This window comes from Humulus lupulus, chromosome 8 (genome assembly GCF_963169125.1).
Source record: "Humulus lupulus chromosome 8, drHumLupu1.1, whole genome shotgun sequence".
Taxonomy (NCBI): domain Eukaryota; kingdom Viridiplantae; phylum Streptophyta; class Magnoliopsida; order Rosales; family Cannabaceae; genus Humulus; species Humulus lupulus.
The window spans coordinates 32,338,429-32,354,521 of record NC_084800.1 but is presented as its reverse complement, the minus strand read 5'-3'; the positions used below and the strand labels follow the sequence as shown (position 1 = coordinate 32,354,521).

Genomic DNA, 16,093 nt, shown 5'->3' with positions numbered 1-16,093 from the left:
GTCTAACCAAATAATAGCCTTTGATTAGACCCCTAAACTTAAAAACTAATTTTATTTCTAAAATTTGATTCGAGAGAAAACCAAAGGATGAAACTTCGACTTGATTTCCTATATTTTAAAAAAATTTATTTTATTTTATTTTACTTTTAAGAAGTTACTTATATTTGTTGGTTTGTGTTGCATGTTTACTTATCATCTTTTCAAGCATAAGTTCTGGTGAAACTAAAAGAGACTTTTCTATGCTCAACATTTGATATTCTTCTTGCGACTATTTCTTTGATTTTTCTTCAATTGATTTTGGTTTAAAACAATAGTTCAACCTATTAAATTATTTGAGTATTATTCATTTTGATATGAAAATTCTTTTGTCTAATTTTCAAGAATATCTTTGCATGCTCTTTGGCTAGACAATGAGTTTTGTTGGCTAGAAGAAATCCCTTCCCCAATTTGTACTCCCTATATTATGCTTTCTGAATAAATTTATCTGAGTATTAGTCATTTTGATATGAAAATTCTTTTATCTAATTTCCAAGAATATATTTGCATGCTATTTGGCTAGACAATGAATTTTGTTGGCTAGAAGAAATCCCTCCCTAATTTGTACTCGCATATAAAATATATTTATTCTCCCAAAAAAAAATATAACAGTTTAATATTTATTTATTTTTTCAGAAAAAAATAGTCAAGTTGGTAAAACAGTAACTCCTTCGTTACCAGACTGAATCACTAGAAAAATAAAATCTAATTGTTAAAATGCAATTTTTGAGGACTTATACTGTAATTAGCTATTTGGTTTAGTTTAGGGAGTAAAGTAAAATACCTAATTAATTTTTACTTGTTCCTTTAGGTAGCGCACAAAAAAGAAAGCGGGAAAAAATAGAAAGGACGGAAGCCCTGTAAAGCGTGCAGAGGGCTAGTGAATAGAGATCAATTTGCAGAGAATAAAGAAGAAGATGGCTACAGTGATGCAAAGCTCTCAGCCATGGGTGGAGAAATAGTACACTCTCTTCCATCTTCAATTCTATATTTTTCGTTATTTTTTTAATTAATTATTATTTTTTATTTTAAAATGATCTTTTTGATTTCAATTTCGTTGTTGCCAGTCGACCTAAGCAAGTAAAAGATGTGGCTCACCAGGATGAGGTGGTCCGGGTCCTCACCAACACCCTCGAAACCACTAATGTAAATCCTTTAAGCTTCAATCGGTTCAGTTTACAGAAACCCTATTGTTCAAAAATCAATTAAATTTTTTTTTTTCCGGGTTTTCCAGTGTCCCCACATGCTCTTCTATGGTCCCCCCGGTACCGGAAAAACCACCACCGCTCTCGCCATTGCTCATCAGCTTTTTGGGTAGTTATCTGTTATGAACTTTTGCTTTTGAATTTATAATTCACGTTTTGCTTTTGCTTTGCGGGTTACTGAACTGTGGCCTTTTTTTTGTTCTTTCAAGAATGGGGAATATGGGTTTAGAACTCTTTCTTTTGACTTTATAATTCTTGTTTTGCTGGTTATGGGAAATTGTCTTGTTTGTTAGTGTAATGTGATTCAAATTTGTGATTTTGTGGAATTGTTCTAATTCCTGAAAAATTGATATCGGGTTCAATAATTTCTTAATGCTTGCATTGTTATATATTATTGTTTTTTCTTTCCTATAAATTTACACATTGGTAGTTTTCCGCTGACTTGAATTATAATCACTCAAGTTTTAGGTTTTTGTTTAAAGTTGATTAGTGAAAAAAAGAAACCTAAAAAAGGGTGTTGTTATTTTCTCCTCAAAGTCGTTATTCTTCTGTCACTTTAGAAGTTAGTGATGGGGGTTATATTGTTCTTATCATTGCATCATACTAACAAAGAAATGGGGTAAGAATTTTTTGGAACGATCTTTGGTTTATTTGATTCTTACCGGAGACTTTTTGGTTTAGACCTGAACTATACAAGTCTAGAGTGCTGGAGCTCAATGCAAGTGATGACCGTGGTATCAATGTTGTTCGGACAAAAATCAAAGATTTTGCCGCTGTTGCTGTGGGCTCTGGCCAACGTCAAGGGTCTGTTATCTTGTTTAGAATTTGCTTTATATGTTTTGTTTTGCATGTTCTTATCTAAGAAAGATATTAGATCTATTTTACTGCACAACTTCAGGGGATACCCTTGTCCACCTTATAAGATCATTATCCTTGATGAGGCCGATTCCATGACTGAAGATGCTCAGGCAAATTTCTATCTCTTTTCCACCTAGTGTATTTTCAGCAAGAAGTATTAAGTGATGGCATGTTAAATGTATGATTGTATCTATTGTACAGAATGCCCTTAGACGTACAATGGAAACTTATTCCAGAGTCACAAGGTTCTTTTTCATATGTAATTACATCAGCAGGTACGGCGTACTGATATTATAGTTGAATAAATTTGACATAATATGATTTTGTATAATATAATAGTTTCTGTGACAAATCTTTTGATACCGCACGGCGGTCTTGTTTTGTTTGGAGAGATTCCTTTTAGCTGTCATGGCATCCTTAATAACTTTTCATGCACCTATGAATTATAACTTGAGAGTGAGATTAACAATCTACCTAGTTTGAAATGAAATTTAGAACAATAGTTTCATATTCTCATAAATGATTTATTTGTTTATTATTAGTTGAAGAAAATGGTATGAGAGAATTTATTTTCATTTCTACATCTTCTTTACAACATAGAACAAGGCTATATATACAACATACATCTAAGCCCCTTTATATTCAAAATTAAATACAATAAGTAGGAATTCCTATAGACTAGGAAACTGAAACAACAATTTGACATAAATTTCCTGGTTGTCAACATCTGTCAACAATTAACTAGCTTGATTTCCTACATTAGTTTTTACTCTTACGATGTTTCTGATTTTCACAATAATCGAATATGTCAGACATGTTCTACTCTTGTTACAGTTTTATCCTAACTTCCTATATCTCTTTTACTTATATTTTCATTTTATAGACACCAAGATCCTCTATTTATGGTAGTTTTTTAACATATAAATAATACGCTGGTTTATTTTTTTTAATCTGAATTAATACGCTGGTTGTTAGTGTGGAATAATATCAACAACTGAAGCTGATTCTTTTATCAAAGTCATATGGAGCCAAAGTTTAATATATCAACGCTGGTGCTATTGGGAATTGTAACGAAAAGAAAAAATAGGAATTGAGTTTTTTTTTTAATTTAATATTTTATTTTTTCATGTGTGAAAGCTTGTCAAATCAAACTTAACAGGGGGAAGTCAAATTGTATGTAAAAGTTTTTGTTTTTTATCCTCAGATTACATTTAGATTCATTGACTATTCTATTGCTAATGTAGATAATCATCTTTGTGTAGGATCATAGAGCCTCTTGCATCTAGGTGTGCAAAGTTCAGGTTCAAGCCACTTTCAGAAGAAGTCATGACTAGTCGTGTATTGTACATTTGCAATGAAGAAGGTCTGAATTTGGATTCAGAGGTGTGATACAAAGGGTTAAAAGCTTGTGTTAGAAATCATGGACTTGAAAATCAATGAGTGGGTTAGTCATAAATTTTTAATTCTATGTCACAAACTGTACTGTGCCTTTGCAGGCTCTTTCAACTCTAAGTTCTATTTCACAAGGTGATCTTCGCCGGGCTATTACATACTTGCAGGTAATAGATTCTGTTTAACTTTCCAAATTATGCGTCTATTCGAATATATAAGTTTCTCAAATACCATAGCTGTAGTATCAAGCATACACCTCCAAATTCTTGGATGGAATAAAACTGAGATATTACTTTACTAGTATACTGATACACGACAGAAGCTCAAATAAGAAAATACACTAGATAATAGGAAATGAGAGTGATTTTTATAGAAATAGGAACACAAACTTACTAGGAATTTGAGAGACTGGTTTCTCTCCAAAGGCCAAAGCTATTACTCAAGACAGTCAGACTAGGCTTACCTCTGCTCATACACTCTCCCTTAATTTATTCTCATTTTCCAAATAAATATAATTTTAGGGCATTCTAGGGTGATTAACAGAATTCCATGATGATTCTAGGATAATCTGAATAAAAATCTTTTGTCTCCAAATTACTAGTTTCCTTCCTGTCCTACCATTTAAAAATTGACAAATCAGCTATTTACTTAAATTTACTCACTCACATGTTTATTTAAATCCCCACTTCCATACAAAAATGATGAATCATCAAATTTTAAGTGGAAGGACAGGGAGTAGACATGTAATTTGGGAACAGAAAATTTATATTCGAACATTCTAGGATGATTACCCAAAACCAATCACCAAGTATGGTTTCCCACGTTGAGCATTGGTGTTTGGTGGTTTGCCATATATGTAAGGATGTGCTCCTATTCTTTTGTGTTTCCATTTATTAGGATTATATTTCCTTTTGGTTTTACACACCCACACGTACACACCGTTTCTTTTTCCTTTTGTATTAATCCTATAGACAATGCCGGTAGTACCCAGTTATTTGGCTGAGCTTCTCATCTCTGATTGAAATCTTACTTTTTGTGTTGAAATTGCAGTCAGCAGCTCGCTTGTTTGGATCATCAATTTCTTCCAGGGATCTGATTGGTGTTTCTGGGGTGAGATAAAACGTTGCATGCTGTTTAAATTTGAAATCTTTTTCTTATCTTCATAAAAAAATAAGAGATCTGTTTTATATAAATATATATTTTCTTCCTTGTTAATTTTACCTTTTTGGAGAAGAGTTTTGGTTATTTCTGTTAGTTAACTTTGCTGTTAACATGTGATAAGGAGTTATAATTGAAAGATCTTAAAATGAAATACACTGTATTTTAGGTTGAAGAAAAATTGTATTTTAGTTTCACTTTTGTATTATGGTGCGACTGGTAATCTAATCTTGTGTCTGTGCATTCAAGTGTATGTAATTGTAAGAAATGGTATTTTGATCCCTTGAAGAGAAGATGTTTTTGATGGCAACACGTTTCAATATTGATAAACATGTTGCAATGAAAAGTTAGGCATTCTTGACATCTAAGAGATTTTTTGTGCTATTGCAGGCATTTTTACTTGTTAAGTTGTAAGTTGGTAACCCAACAGCAACGAAAGAGAATTAAATTCTTGGGGCTTTTTTCTTTTCTCTATTAAAAAAAAAACTCCAACTTTTCTTTTTATAGTTTTTATGTTCTATTATTTGATGTACGATATACTTATACTGGCTTATGACGCCCATTCTCAGGTCATCCCACTCGAGGTTGTTGAGGCTGTTTTTACAGCTTGCATGAGTGGTAACTTTGATTATGCAAATAAGGAAGTCAATAACATTATTGCGGAGGGATATCCTGTCTCTCAGATGCTTTCACAGGTCAAAATATTTATTGTTTTTGTTTATGCATTAGCCGCTCGTCTGTCATACTAACATTATGTTGCTTCCAGTTATTTGACATGGTTGTAGAAGCAGCTGATGTATCAGATGAACAGAAGTCTAGAATATGCAAGAAATTGGGCGAAGCAGATAAGGTTAGCCCTTTGAGAATAGCTTATTTTTGCTTCTCAGGATGATGATTTATATGGCATTATTCTATTTTCTAAGTACAGTATTTTACATTTTCATCACATGAAGTTTAGAATCAATTTGAAATATCTTTTAAAGTCAATTTCCTTGCTTTGTAACAAAACAACCTTACATCGACTTTGGGTTTCTCAGATATTACGTAAAGGGCACTGTGGCTTCTTTTTAACCTCTTTTGTTTTAGTTAGCAAGTTAATTAGAAATAAGACATGTTGAACAAAGAATATGTGCTAGTACTCAATTTTACTTGTCTTGTGGATTGCAGTGTCTTGTTGACGGTGGGGATGAGTACTTGCAACTACTTGATGTGGCTAGCAACACAATGCGTGCTCTTTGTAACATGCCGCAAGAGTTCTCTTATAGCAATTAGGTGTTTGAGATGCTAGAACCAGGTAACCATTTAGTGAGATTTTGCAGAAACAACTTATTCAATTGCCTGAAAATTATCTAATTTGGTGAAACAATGCCTCATTCCAATCGATTGTTGACATGTTCAACGTCTCAATTATTATGATTTGTGCGAGTTTCTGAGATCCCTAGAACCAACCTAATCTTGGTTTGCCATCTTGATGCTTCATACCTCAAACATGGTAAGTTTTCCCATAAGCCATCTGAGACTGTTCCAAAATACATAACCATTACTAATAGCTGTCTAATATCTCATCACGGCCTTCTAGAAAATCAAAACCCTGATTGGAGGTCCATTTTTTTTTATTGACACCTTAATTTGTCTCCTTCATTTCATTACTTGATAAGCAATTTTCTGTGTGATTGGTATGTGATTAGATTCAATTTTATGTTTCCAAAAACTAAAAATAACTAGACCCACAATAATCCACGAATGGTTAGTTATTTCCTAAAACAAAATCAGAATATGATTTTAAACTTTTGCCTATATAATTGAAAACAACAAAACATTGTTTTCTCTATTTTTCAATTTTTTCACTGTAACTTACTTTTAGTGTGTTAGTATATATAATATATATTTATATATATATGAGTGTATTTTTAATGATTACTATATATGGTTGATTACTTTAGTATTATTGGATTAAAATTAATGATCCATATTTATAATTGTTAATTAATATTTTTAAACATAAATTTTGATTTTTTCAAATTTTTAGAAGGGCTGTCTGAAGAAAAATGTGTATTTATTATAAAAATATAATATTGTAAACTTTTCATTTATCAAATGTATGTCAATTTTATAAATATAGCTAGTGTCTGTCATTAGTTGGAAACGACATTAATTATGACAAAAAAAAACTAAATGCGAAATTATTGTAGAAAAAAAAATATTTATTTGTTAGTGACTTACTATACCAAGTCACTATGTTGCCACATCATTATAATTGTTAGTACACATTTATGGGTGGTAACCATTGAAAAGTCTTCCATATCTCTTCTATATAATAAATGTGTAGATAACGAAATTTTTTGGTTTTAATGATTTTTTATTTTTTTAATGTTAATTTTAACAGAATATTTTTATATTTAACAGAATATTATTATATTTAACGGTTTGTAAACACTTAAATTTAAATAAAATAAAATGAATAATTAAAAAAATTAAAATAGAATATTTTTGAGATATTTTACAATAATAATTATTTAAAATAATAAATTATTAAACAATTTAAAATAGGATATTTTTAGATATTTTATAATGATAATTTTTTAAGAATAATAAATAATTAAACAAATTAAAATATGATATTTTTGAAATATTTTACAATGATAATTATTTAAAAATAATAAAATCATACATTTTATAACTTAAATAAAATTTAATTAAACTTAAACTCACTTATTAGAATAATATCATATTATACATATTTTGTATTTTACTATCAATTAGTAACAAATTGCTTTTTTAAAAAAAATTAACAAAAAATTTTAATTTAAAATCCACGTATAATATTTAATATTACATTATACATATAATATATAATATCTTCATATCACTCTCAAATTCAAAAATTAAAACAAACATAAACTTAAATAAAATAAATAAATTATTTAATATTATAAATAAAACTAAGTAAATATGCATATTGTACGTTGGATGCATCTATATAAATATATATATATATAGAAGACAATTCTCCTATAGGGGTTTCACTTTAAGCCCTACCGGTAGGGCTCTCACTGTTTCTCGACCCCTGAACAGTTTTCGGCGCGGTTCTTTTTATGACCATGTATATTGTAGCTATTTAGAGCATCTGCAAATTTTCAGAAAATTCCGAATAGTTTACAGTATCGAAAATTCGGTTCAAACATGTTGCTTTCCACGCGCATAAAAAAAATTAGTCACGCGTGCAACATGTTTGAACCTAGTTTTCGGTACTGTAAACTATTCGGAATTTTCTGAAAATTTGCAGGATGCCCTAAATAGCTACAATATACACAGTCATAAAAAAAATCGCGCCGAAAACTGTTCACGGGTCGAGAACACTGAGAGCCCCATCGGTAGAGCTTAAAGTGAAGCCCTTATAGGAGAATTTAATCAATGCACTATTATTAAATTTTAATTTATCAATATTATTAAATTTTACTTAATTAAATTTATTGATAAATCAAAATTTAATATTATACAATCTATGTATATAGAATAATTAATATTCAGTTGAACTAATTACACATTTAAATTTAATAACAATCACAGATTTAATTTTTTAAAACTCTAAAACAGTTTACAGATATTGAACTAATCACATATTCAGAAACATGTTTTTAGTCACTAAATTTAGATTTTCATTTCAGAATTTCACTTTTAAAAAATACAGTTTTTCAATCGCGAACCAAACCCTTTACAATCCACATCATATAGCTTATTTGGCATGTACACGCTTTATAGAACTTCCGTCCTTTATTTTCTTTTTTTAGCTTTATTTTTGCGCTACCCAAATGAACTAATTATAAGTTTAGGTATTTTACTAGTGTCAAAACGTATAATACCGTATATGTAATTTTTAATGTTTTTTTCTTCCAACTACAATATGTACCACCATGATCTTATTTATGATCAATATTTTCAATAAATATATCAAAGCCAAAGTTATCACCAATTTGGTATGAAATCTATATGCAAGACACTCGTATATAGTTTCGTTCGTTATTAAATCAATTATAAGTTTCTCACATTACTCGTGCAAATTAAAATTCATCAGAAATAATTAAGGGTCTGATTGGTTCGCGATTAGAAAACTGTATTTTTGAAAAGTGGGATTCTGAAATGAAAATATGAATTTAGTGACTGAAAACATGTTTCTGAAAATGTGATTGGTTTAATGTTAGTAAACTGTTTTTGAGTTTTAAAAAACTGAATCTGTGATTGAGATTAAATTTGAAAATATAACAGAAACTGAATATGTGATTGGTTTAGCTGAAAGTAAAATTTAATTATATTGATAAATTAAAATTTAATAATAGTGCATTAATTAAATTCATAACAATATTGCATTGTCATTAACTTTGATTTTTTTTATATTAAAGTTATATTTTTTTAGGACATGATTGATTAGTGATTTAAAAATTGTATTTTGAAAAAGTATGATTCTGAATAAATAATCTAGATTTAGTGTCTGAAAATATGTTTATGAAAATGTGATTGAATGTATTGTCTGTTAACTATTTTTTAGTTTTATAAAATTGAATAATTTTTTGGTAGAAAATCTAAAAATTGAATATGTAATATATATATTTTTTTATTTTTGGTATAATAATAATTGAAGTGAAAATATTTTTTTATTTATTTGTTGTAATTTTTATTTGATCAATGATTTTTTTTAGCAAATATATTGTAAATTAGAATTAAATTAGAATTAAATTATATTCTGTTATATAATTTTATAATTAATTATTTTACTAAATTTATATAGATAAAAATTTTAAAAAGTAGATTGACTTGTAAAAATGACAAAAGAAAAAAAATCAAGACTATAAGAAAAATAAAAGAAAATTAGCAAGATTTTTTTTTTTTTTTTAAATAGTAAGATTATACTGAAAACATTAAGGGGTTAATTGGTAGTTAATTCAAAAATATAATTTTAGAAAATTATTTTCAAATCAAATGATTTGAAAATATTGAATTTAAAAATAAATTATAAATTTTTGAGATCTTAAATGGTTGGGTGTTTTTAAAATTTAAAATCTATAGAATAGAAAGAAAACAACAATTTGTTGTTTTCTCTTTTGCTGAAGGATTTTAACTTAGTTTTCAAAAATGGTTTTTTTTATTTTCTAAAACAAGTGTGCCAATCAAATTTTCATTTTTTAAAATCTGAAAATGATAAAACTGTTTTTGAATCCCCTACCAATCACACCCTAAGTTTCTTTAATAAATTACAACAATAAACAAACTAGTGATCACATACATAATATATATATGTATATATGGATGATTCATGAAGCTAAGACTTGATTAGGCTGTGAAAAGAAAAGGCCGGAAAGATTGGTTCTGTTGTTGGGAGTGCGCACCTCACTGGAGTTTGAGAGCCTTCGGTGGGGGTCAACTGGCCAGTATTGAAAGTCATATTGGTGAATGACAGCCAGTATGCACACTACTAAAGCAAATATTTGGATACTTGGCCAAAATCCTTGTGTAGGCATTCATGGCAGCTTTTGATACTTTGTAAGCTGACATGTGTGCAGGCCATCCTTTGATTTCTGCTTTTAACTTGCCTTTTTTGTAATCTTTCAAAAACACACGTTTACTACCTCCTCCACTCGCTCTTCTGATAACTTTTCACCCTCGCTCGACACTTCGTTGGCCCACTCATTGTGAATGAATTGATCACATGTACATGTAGGCATGGTAAAATGGGGCAGTGAAATTGGACAACTATGCCTCGTTAAAAACGGGGTGTTGCCCTGCCCCACCCCACTTTTAATTTAAGCGGAGCGAGATTCTACTTTGAATTTTTTTTTCTATACTCGAACTCAATATTAAATAAGATTGTTTTGAAATATATGCAACTATTATATATATTTTTTAATATTATTATTTATAGGATGTTTTAGTATTGGTTCTATAATAGTGAAGTGGTATCTTTGGTACCCTTTTATATTAGTATTTTTTTTCTCTTTGGTTAAGAAAAATGGATTACAAATATCTTGGTATACTGTTGTTGACCCTGATTTTGGTCAACGACACGGAGTTTAGAAAACGATAGGAAAGCAATATCGAGCTTGAGAAAATGATCTAATGGAAAATAAAGAACACAGAGAATTATAGTGGTTCGGCCCCAGTGATTGGTAAGAACCTATGTCCACTTGATACTATTATTAGTATTGAGCTTCAAATGTGTAATCAAAGAACTAGGGTTCCTGAGTTTCACAGACCTTAGAAGAAGATAACAATACAAACGATGGATAGTAGTAATAGAATTCTAAAAGGAAAAGATCGATCCCCTTCCTTGAGCTATTTTTTGTATATTTATAGGCTCAAGAAAGATTACATGAATTAAGAAATAATATCTATCCTTAATAAATGGATCTGCAGGTCATAATGAAGAGATATTCTCGGATATCATTACAACTGTACAGATGTTGCGGATTTTATATGCTACGCAAGTGCATGTATCGCAATTTAGTAATAATCTTGGTAAAACCAAGTATCGTCCTCAAGGATTGAATCCTCAATTACCAGTCAATTAATCTTTTTTTTTTCTTTCTATTTGGTCAATTAGAATTTCGATACTTATAGACAAAGCTAAAGAAAATATAATATGTAGGAACAATAATTAAAAATTAAATAAAATAACAAATAATAGCAAAACCTTAGTTTTAAACAATGAAAGAATAATTAGGATATTTAATCTCATCAACTATTCTCCCTATCATTCCCTAATACAAAATACTAAATTCTTCTTCTTTCTGCCTATTTCAATTAACGAGTTGACAAAAGCAGCTTATAATCATATTATGAATTATAAACTCAACCTAAGTGACAATTTCCTATATTTCAATGGTAAATTGACTCACAAAGATAGCATTAATCTCAACAACTCAATAAATAGTTACACAATTAATATGGATACTCTCGTTCCAATATTAGAATTATGTCCAATATAACCAAAGCAAATTTAAATCGCACTTCTCAGATTTTGATTAAAAAACATATAAATAATGACTATAGATGGCCAATCGATAATCAATCAATAAGAACAGGCTATACGGAATTGAAGGAGATTTAAGAAGAAAATTGAAATTGCATTAATTCATAATAGGGATTCAAGTGATTCAATTAAAAATCCTAAACAGAAAATTAGTTCATAATCATAATTCTAATCACAAAGACAATTAAAAATAACATCATAAAATAGATGAAAAACATGTAGTTTTTGAATTCTCCAAGCCTTCTAGCCTCCAAGACTCTCCAACAAAAATCCGTCGTCCTTTTTTCCTTTCTTTCTTCCTTATAAAACCTAAAAAAATTTCAGTTTTTGAAGAGGCGGGCCGCGGCTCTATATGTACCATGCCGTGGCCCTTGTCTTAAAACCTTCACGGATCTTCCTTTCCAGGCCGCAGCCTTTGTCAACCATGCTGCGGCCCGTGTCTCTAATTTCTGGGTTGTTGCCCTTCTATGCCGCGACTCTCCTTAGCCATGCCGGGGCACAAGTTTCTCCTCCAAAACATAGGTTCTGTTTCAAGGGCTAGCCGCGGCTCTACATTGCTCATGCCATGGCCCTTAAGACATTTCTTAATTCTTTAAATTTTAAGCCCGAAAAATCACCAATGCCTCCAAATCATGTTGAGTTCCATCCTTTCTCAAAAGTATTATAAAACTTGGATATTTCTTCTCTTTTTTGGACATTTTCCTCTAAGTACTCAAATCTTCCTGATATTCACAAAAACTACAAAAACAAACAAACAACAGCATAAACCCGTACTAAATGAAAGAAAAATGAGATAAAAGACTACCTAAAACACCACCTAAACATGACAAAAACTAGACTCAACAAACTCCCCTAAACTTAACCTTTACTCGCCCTCGAGTAAGGATTGACTTTAGACTTAAAACATAACACGACACACAAACAGTTAAGCCTCCATTTTATCCACAACACATTGTCATCATTTGCAAAATATCAACTGCATTTTTCAACCAGAATTTCAGTCTAATCACTCTCACAATTAACCCAAATGCCTCAATTGGAAATTAGAATATGATTTGCAAATAACAAAATGTGCAATTAGAATACATCATACATGTCTTACTCTTTCAACAAACCACTCACCAATATTCAATATGCTTGCATACTTGCCTTTCTCCACTAATGTCAACAACACATGTTTTGGAATCAACAGGACTTTTAAGGTTCATACATTTTGGCTTAGGTAAAGGTAGATAAAAAGACATTTAGGCTTCATTATACCATAAGCACCTAAAAAAAAAATATCAATCAAACAACCCACATTGCATTTAATTACTAGTCCCTAATTCACCCACTTTTCATCGATTGAGAACTCATAATCAATGCACCAACATCACTTTATTTTATTCATCACTTTTTTTTCTTTTTCTTTTTCTTTTTTCTTCTTTTTTTCTAAAGACGAAAATTGAAATTGACATATAGTGATATTGCAAGTACTTTTACATTTTACACTTGTCTCAATCGAAAAATTACATTGTTCATCCACTCACACCAATACTTTTTTCTCTCTCTCTACCCAATTACAATTCGTTCCCCTAAACTTATTTCTAAGCTTATGGCATAATTCACAGGACAAGGAAAAATAATAATTGGTACATTTTTGGCTTAATGAAGTGGTTAAACAATCAATAAAACAAGTTAGGCACAAATGAGCAAACTAGGGACAATAATGATAAGGGTAAGCTTGAAAGGCCCAAACATTCCAAAAGATTGCCTAAATCATATTCCAAAACACATGTCATCAAGGATTTCGTCTCAAAAGACAAGTAATGCAAGTTTTATCATATTCCACCATTCATTCCTCATACCCAAGTAAAACATATATAACATATGCTAATTGTCCAAATTTACACAACATATTCAAATTTCCAAAAAGCATTAAAATTAATCCCAAGAGTAATCAGCCAAGCACACGGTTATTCACGCAATGACTATTTCACAATTGATGACAAACGATATTAAAAACAAAATTTTATCGGCTTAACTGCTCAACAGTAAAAATAAAACTAAAAGAACAAAAATAAAAATAACAAAAAAAAAATGATAAGCCCCTCCCCCAAATTTAAATTTCACATTGTCCCCAATGTGACATGAAGACTAAAAAAAGAAGACTTACCTCATAAAACACGCCACATCAGTATGGCGGAGGTGGTGGTGGCAGGTTGTATGGATTGAACTGAGGCGGAGGAGTGAAGTAATTTTCATCAGCAAAACTCATAGTCCACCTAGTGACTAAGGCATTCAACTCCTCTATATGAACCCGCCCGTACTCATTCTGTTGTACCAAGAAGTCATTGTAATGCTGATTTTGCGCATGATGCGATTGGATTAAATATTGATTTTGGCGAATAAGATAATCCAATCGATCATGCGTGCGCTGAGTGTGCTCATCAATAGGCCCACCAAGTGCCAAATTTGAAGGTGGGTTACTAGGGCCCGCGTCATCAGCTCCCTCCTAATTCAAGTGCGGATACTTGGTTTTACCAAGATTATTACTAAATTGAATTGATGTGTGACACTAGTGACTATGCATTGGGAGCAGTTTTGGGGCAGCGTATTGATAAGGTATTTCACTCAATTTATTATGCTAGTAGAACTCTCAATGATGCACAGTTGAATTACGCCACAACAGAAAAAGAGTTGTTAGCCATAGTCTTTGCTTGTGACAAGTTCAGACCCTATCTAATTGGTAATAAGGTGATTGTGTATACTGATCACTTTGCTATCAAGTATTTGATGACTAAGAAGAACGCAAAGCCTCGCTTAATTAGATGGGTTTTATTGCTACAAGAGTTTGATATGGAGATTTGCGGTAAAAAGGGTATTGAAAACCTTGTAGCAGATCACTTGTCTAGACTAGAAACAGAAAAGTGTCAGAATGAGAAAGCTGTGCAGATCAATGATTCATTTCTAGATGAACAGTTGTTTGGAGTAAATAAAAATTATGTTGTGCCTTGGTTTGCAGATATTGTGAATTTACTTGTTGCAAAGGTTGTACCTCCTGAGATGACAAGGCAACAGTTGAAGAAATTTTACTCTGAGGTGAAGCATTACTACTGGGAGGAACCTGTTCTATATAAGCATTGTGCTGATCAAATTATTCGGCGTTGTGTACCTGAGGATGAAATGCACTCTATTCTTGCTTACTGCCACAACTTTCAATGTGGTGGTCATTTTGGAGCCACAAGAACAGCAGCAAAGTTATTGCAGAGTGGTTTTTATTAGCCAATTTTATTCCAAGATTCTAACGTTTTGTGAAGGCTTGTGATCGATGTCAGCGCACAGGCAATATCTCTAGGAGAAATGAGATGCTTCTCAACGTGATTTTGGAAGTCGAGCTGTTTGATGTATTGACTTCATGGGTCCGTTTCCGCCGTCGTACAATAATGAGTACATTCTGTTAGTCATTGACTATGTGTCCAAATGGGTGGAAGCTGCTGCGACAAAGGCCAATGATAGTTAAACGGTGTATCCATGTATCCATGGGGTCCCACCCTGACTACAAGCACTCCACGTGCTATGTGGTACTTCCGGCCCCACTGCCGTCCTCGGCCTTTCGCCGTTCTTGGCTCCTCGCCGTATCATTCAACTATAATTACAGATAGTCTAACTCAAATAGCATTTGAACATATATCAATTCAATCAAGTCTGCACCCTAACATGTAATGCAATATAGGGCCGTGCCCTGCAATCATCTCAGCATGCAATATAGGGCCGAGCCCTGCAATCACATCATGGGCCCATGCCCTATCTTACGGGTGCTATAGTTTTCTTACCTGTCAATTTGATAGCTTTCAACACTTGACTCCTTGAGCATGATCCCACTCGAGCCTTAGCGCACACCTAAACACAGCCATAGGTCAAAGTCAACACCGAACCCCAAGTCCGAAAACCTAGCCTTGGGACCAATCCCGAGCCCCCGGGAAGTCCTAGATCCCCAAAACAAAGTGGCGGAATCGAGCCTCGAACCCTAGGTCAAAAATCCCTTCACAAAAGCCCAAAAATCCCCTCTGTGAATAGTGTAGCGCTACAACGCTCTAAAGAGGGCGCTATAGCGCTACAAGCAGAACCACCCCTCCAGAAACAGGGGCTAGCGCTACAGCGCCCCCTGACTAGCGCTGTAGCGCTAGTTGCAGCCAGACTAAACCCGAAAATCGCATCTTGCGATTTCCTTCTACCATTTCAACCCCAAACTTGCCCAAACCTTTTCCAAACCCAAAAACAAACTTATCAACACCTCACACTCATCCCAAGAACTCAAAACCCAATCACATTCAACCCAAATCTCAAAATTCACCATGATCAACCCTAAACCCAGAAATTCAGTCAAACAATAAGGTTAAAGGCTTAGAATTCATACCGTTGATGCAATTTCGACCTT

At 31.9% G+C, this 16,093-nt stretch overlaps 1 protein-coding gene across 1 annotated transcript; it reads left to right on the top strand.

The window, feature by feature from the left end:
* The first annotated feature begins 796 nt into the window (after positions 1-796).
* Positions 797-6,030, top strand: LOC133796676 (replication factor C subunit 4-like). The gene is made up of 12 exons (XM_062234294.1): positions 797-997; positions 1,104-1,182; positions 1,271-1,350; positions 1,923-2,045; positions 2,140-2,209; positions 2,301-2,374; positions 3,362-3,482; positions 3,596-3,658; positions 4,542-4,601; positions 5,219-5,344; positions 5,416-5,499; positions 5,817-6,030. The coding sequence occupies exons 1-12, from the start codon at positions 954-956 to the stop codon at positions 5,919-5,921; spliced, it is 1,029 nt and encodes a 342-aa protein (XP_062090278.1). The 5' UTR covers positions 797-953; the 3' UTR covers positions 5,922-6,030.
* The last annotated feature ends 10,063 nt before the right edge of the window (positions 6,031-16,093 follow it).

Coding starts and splice junctions, on each gene's coding strand:
- LOC133796676 (XM_062234294.1), top strand. CDS start 954: ATGGCTACAGTGATGCAAAGCTCTCAGCCATGGGTGGAGAAATA. Junction 2,046..2,139: donor GGCTCTGGCCAACGTCAAGG/GTCTGTTATCTT, acceptor GCACAACTTCAG/GGGATACCCTTGTCCACCTT. Junction 2,375..3,361: donor ATATGTAATTACATCAGCAG/GTACGGCGTACT, acceptor ATCTTTGTGTAG/GATCATAGAGCCTCTTGCAT.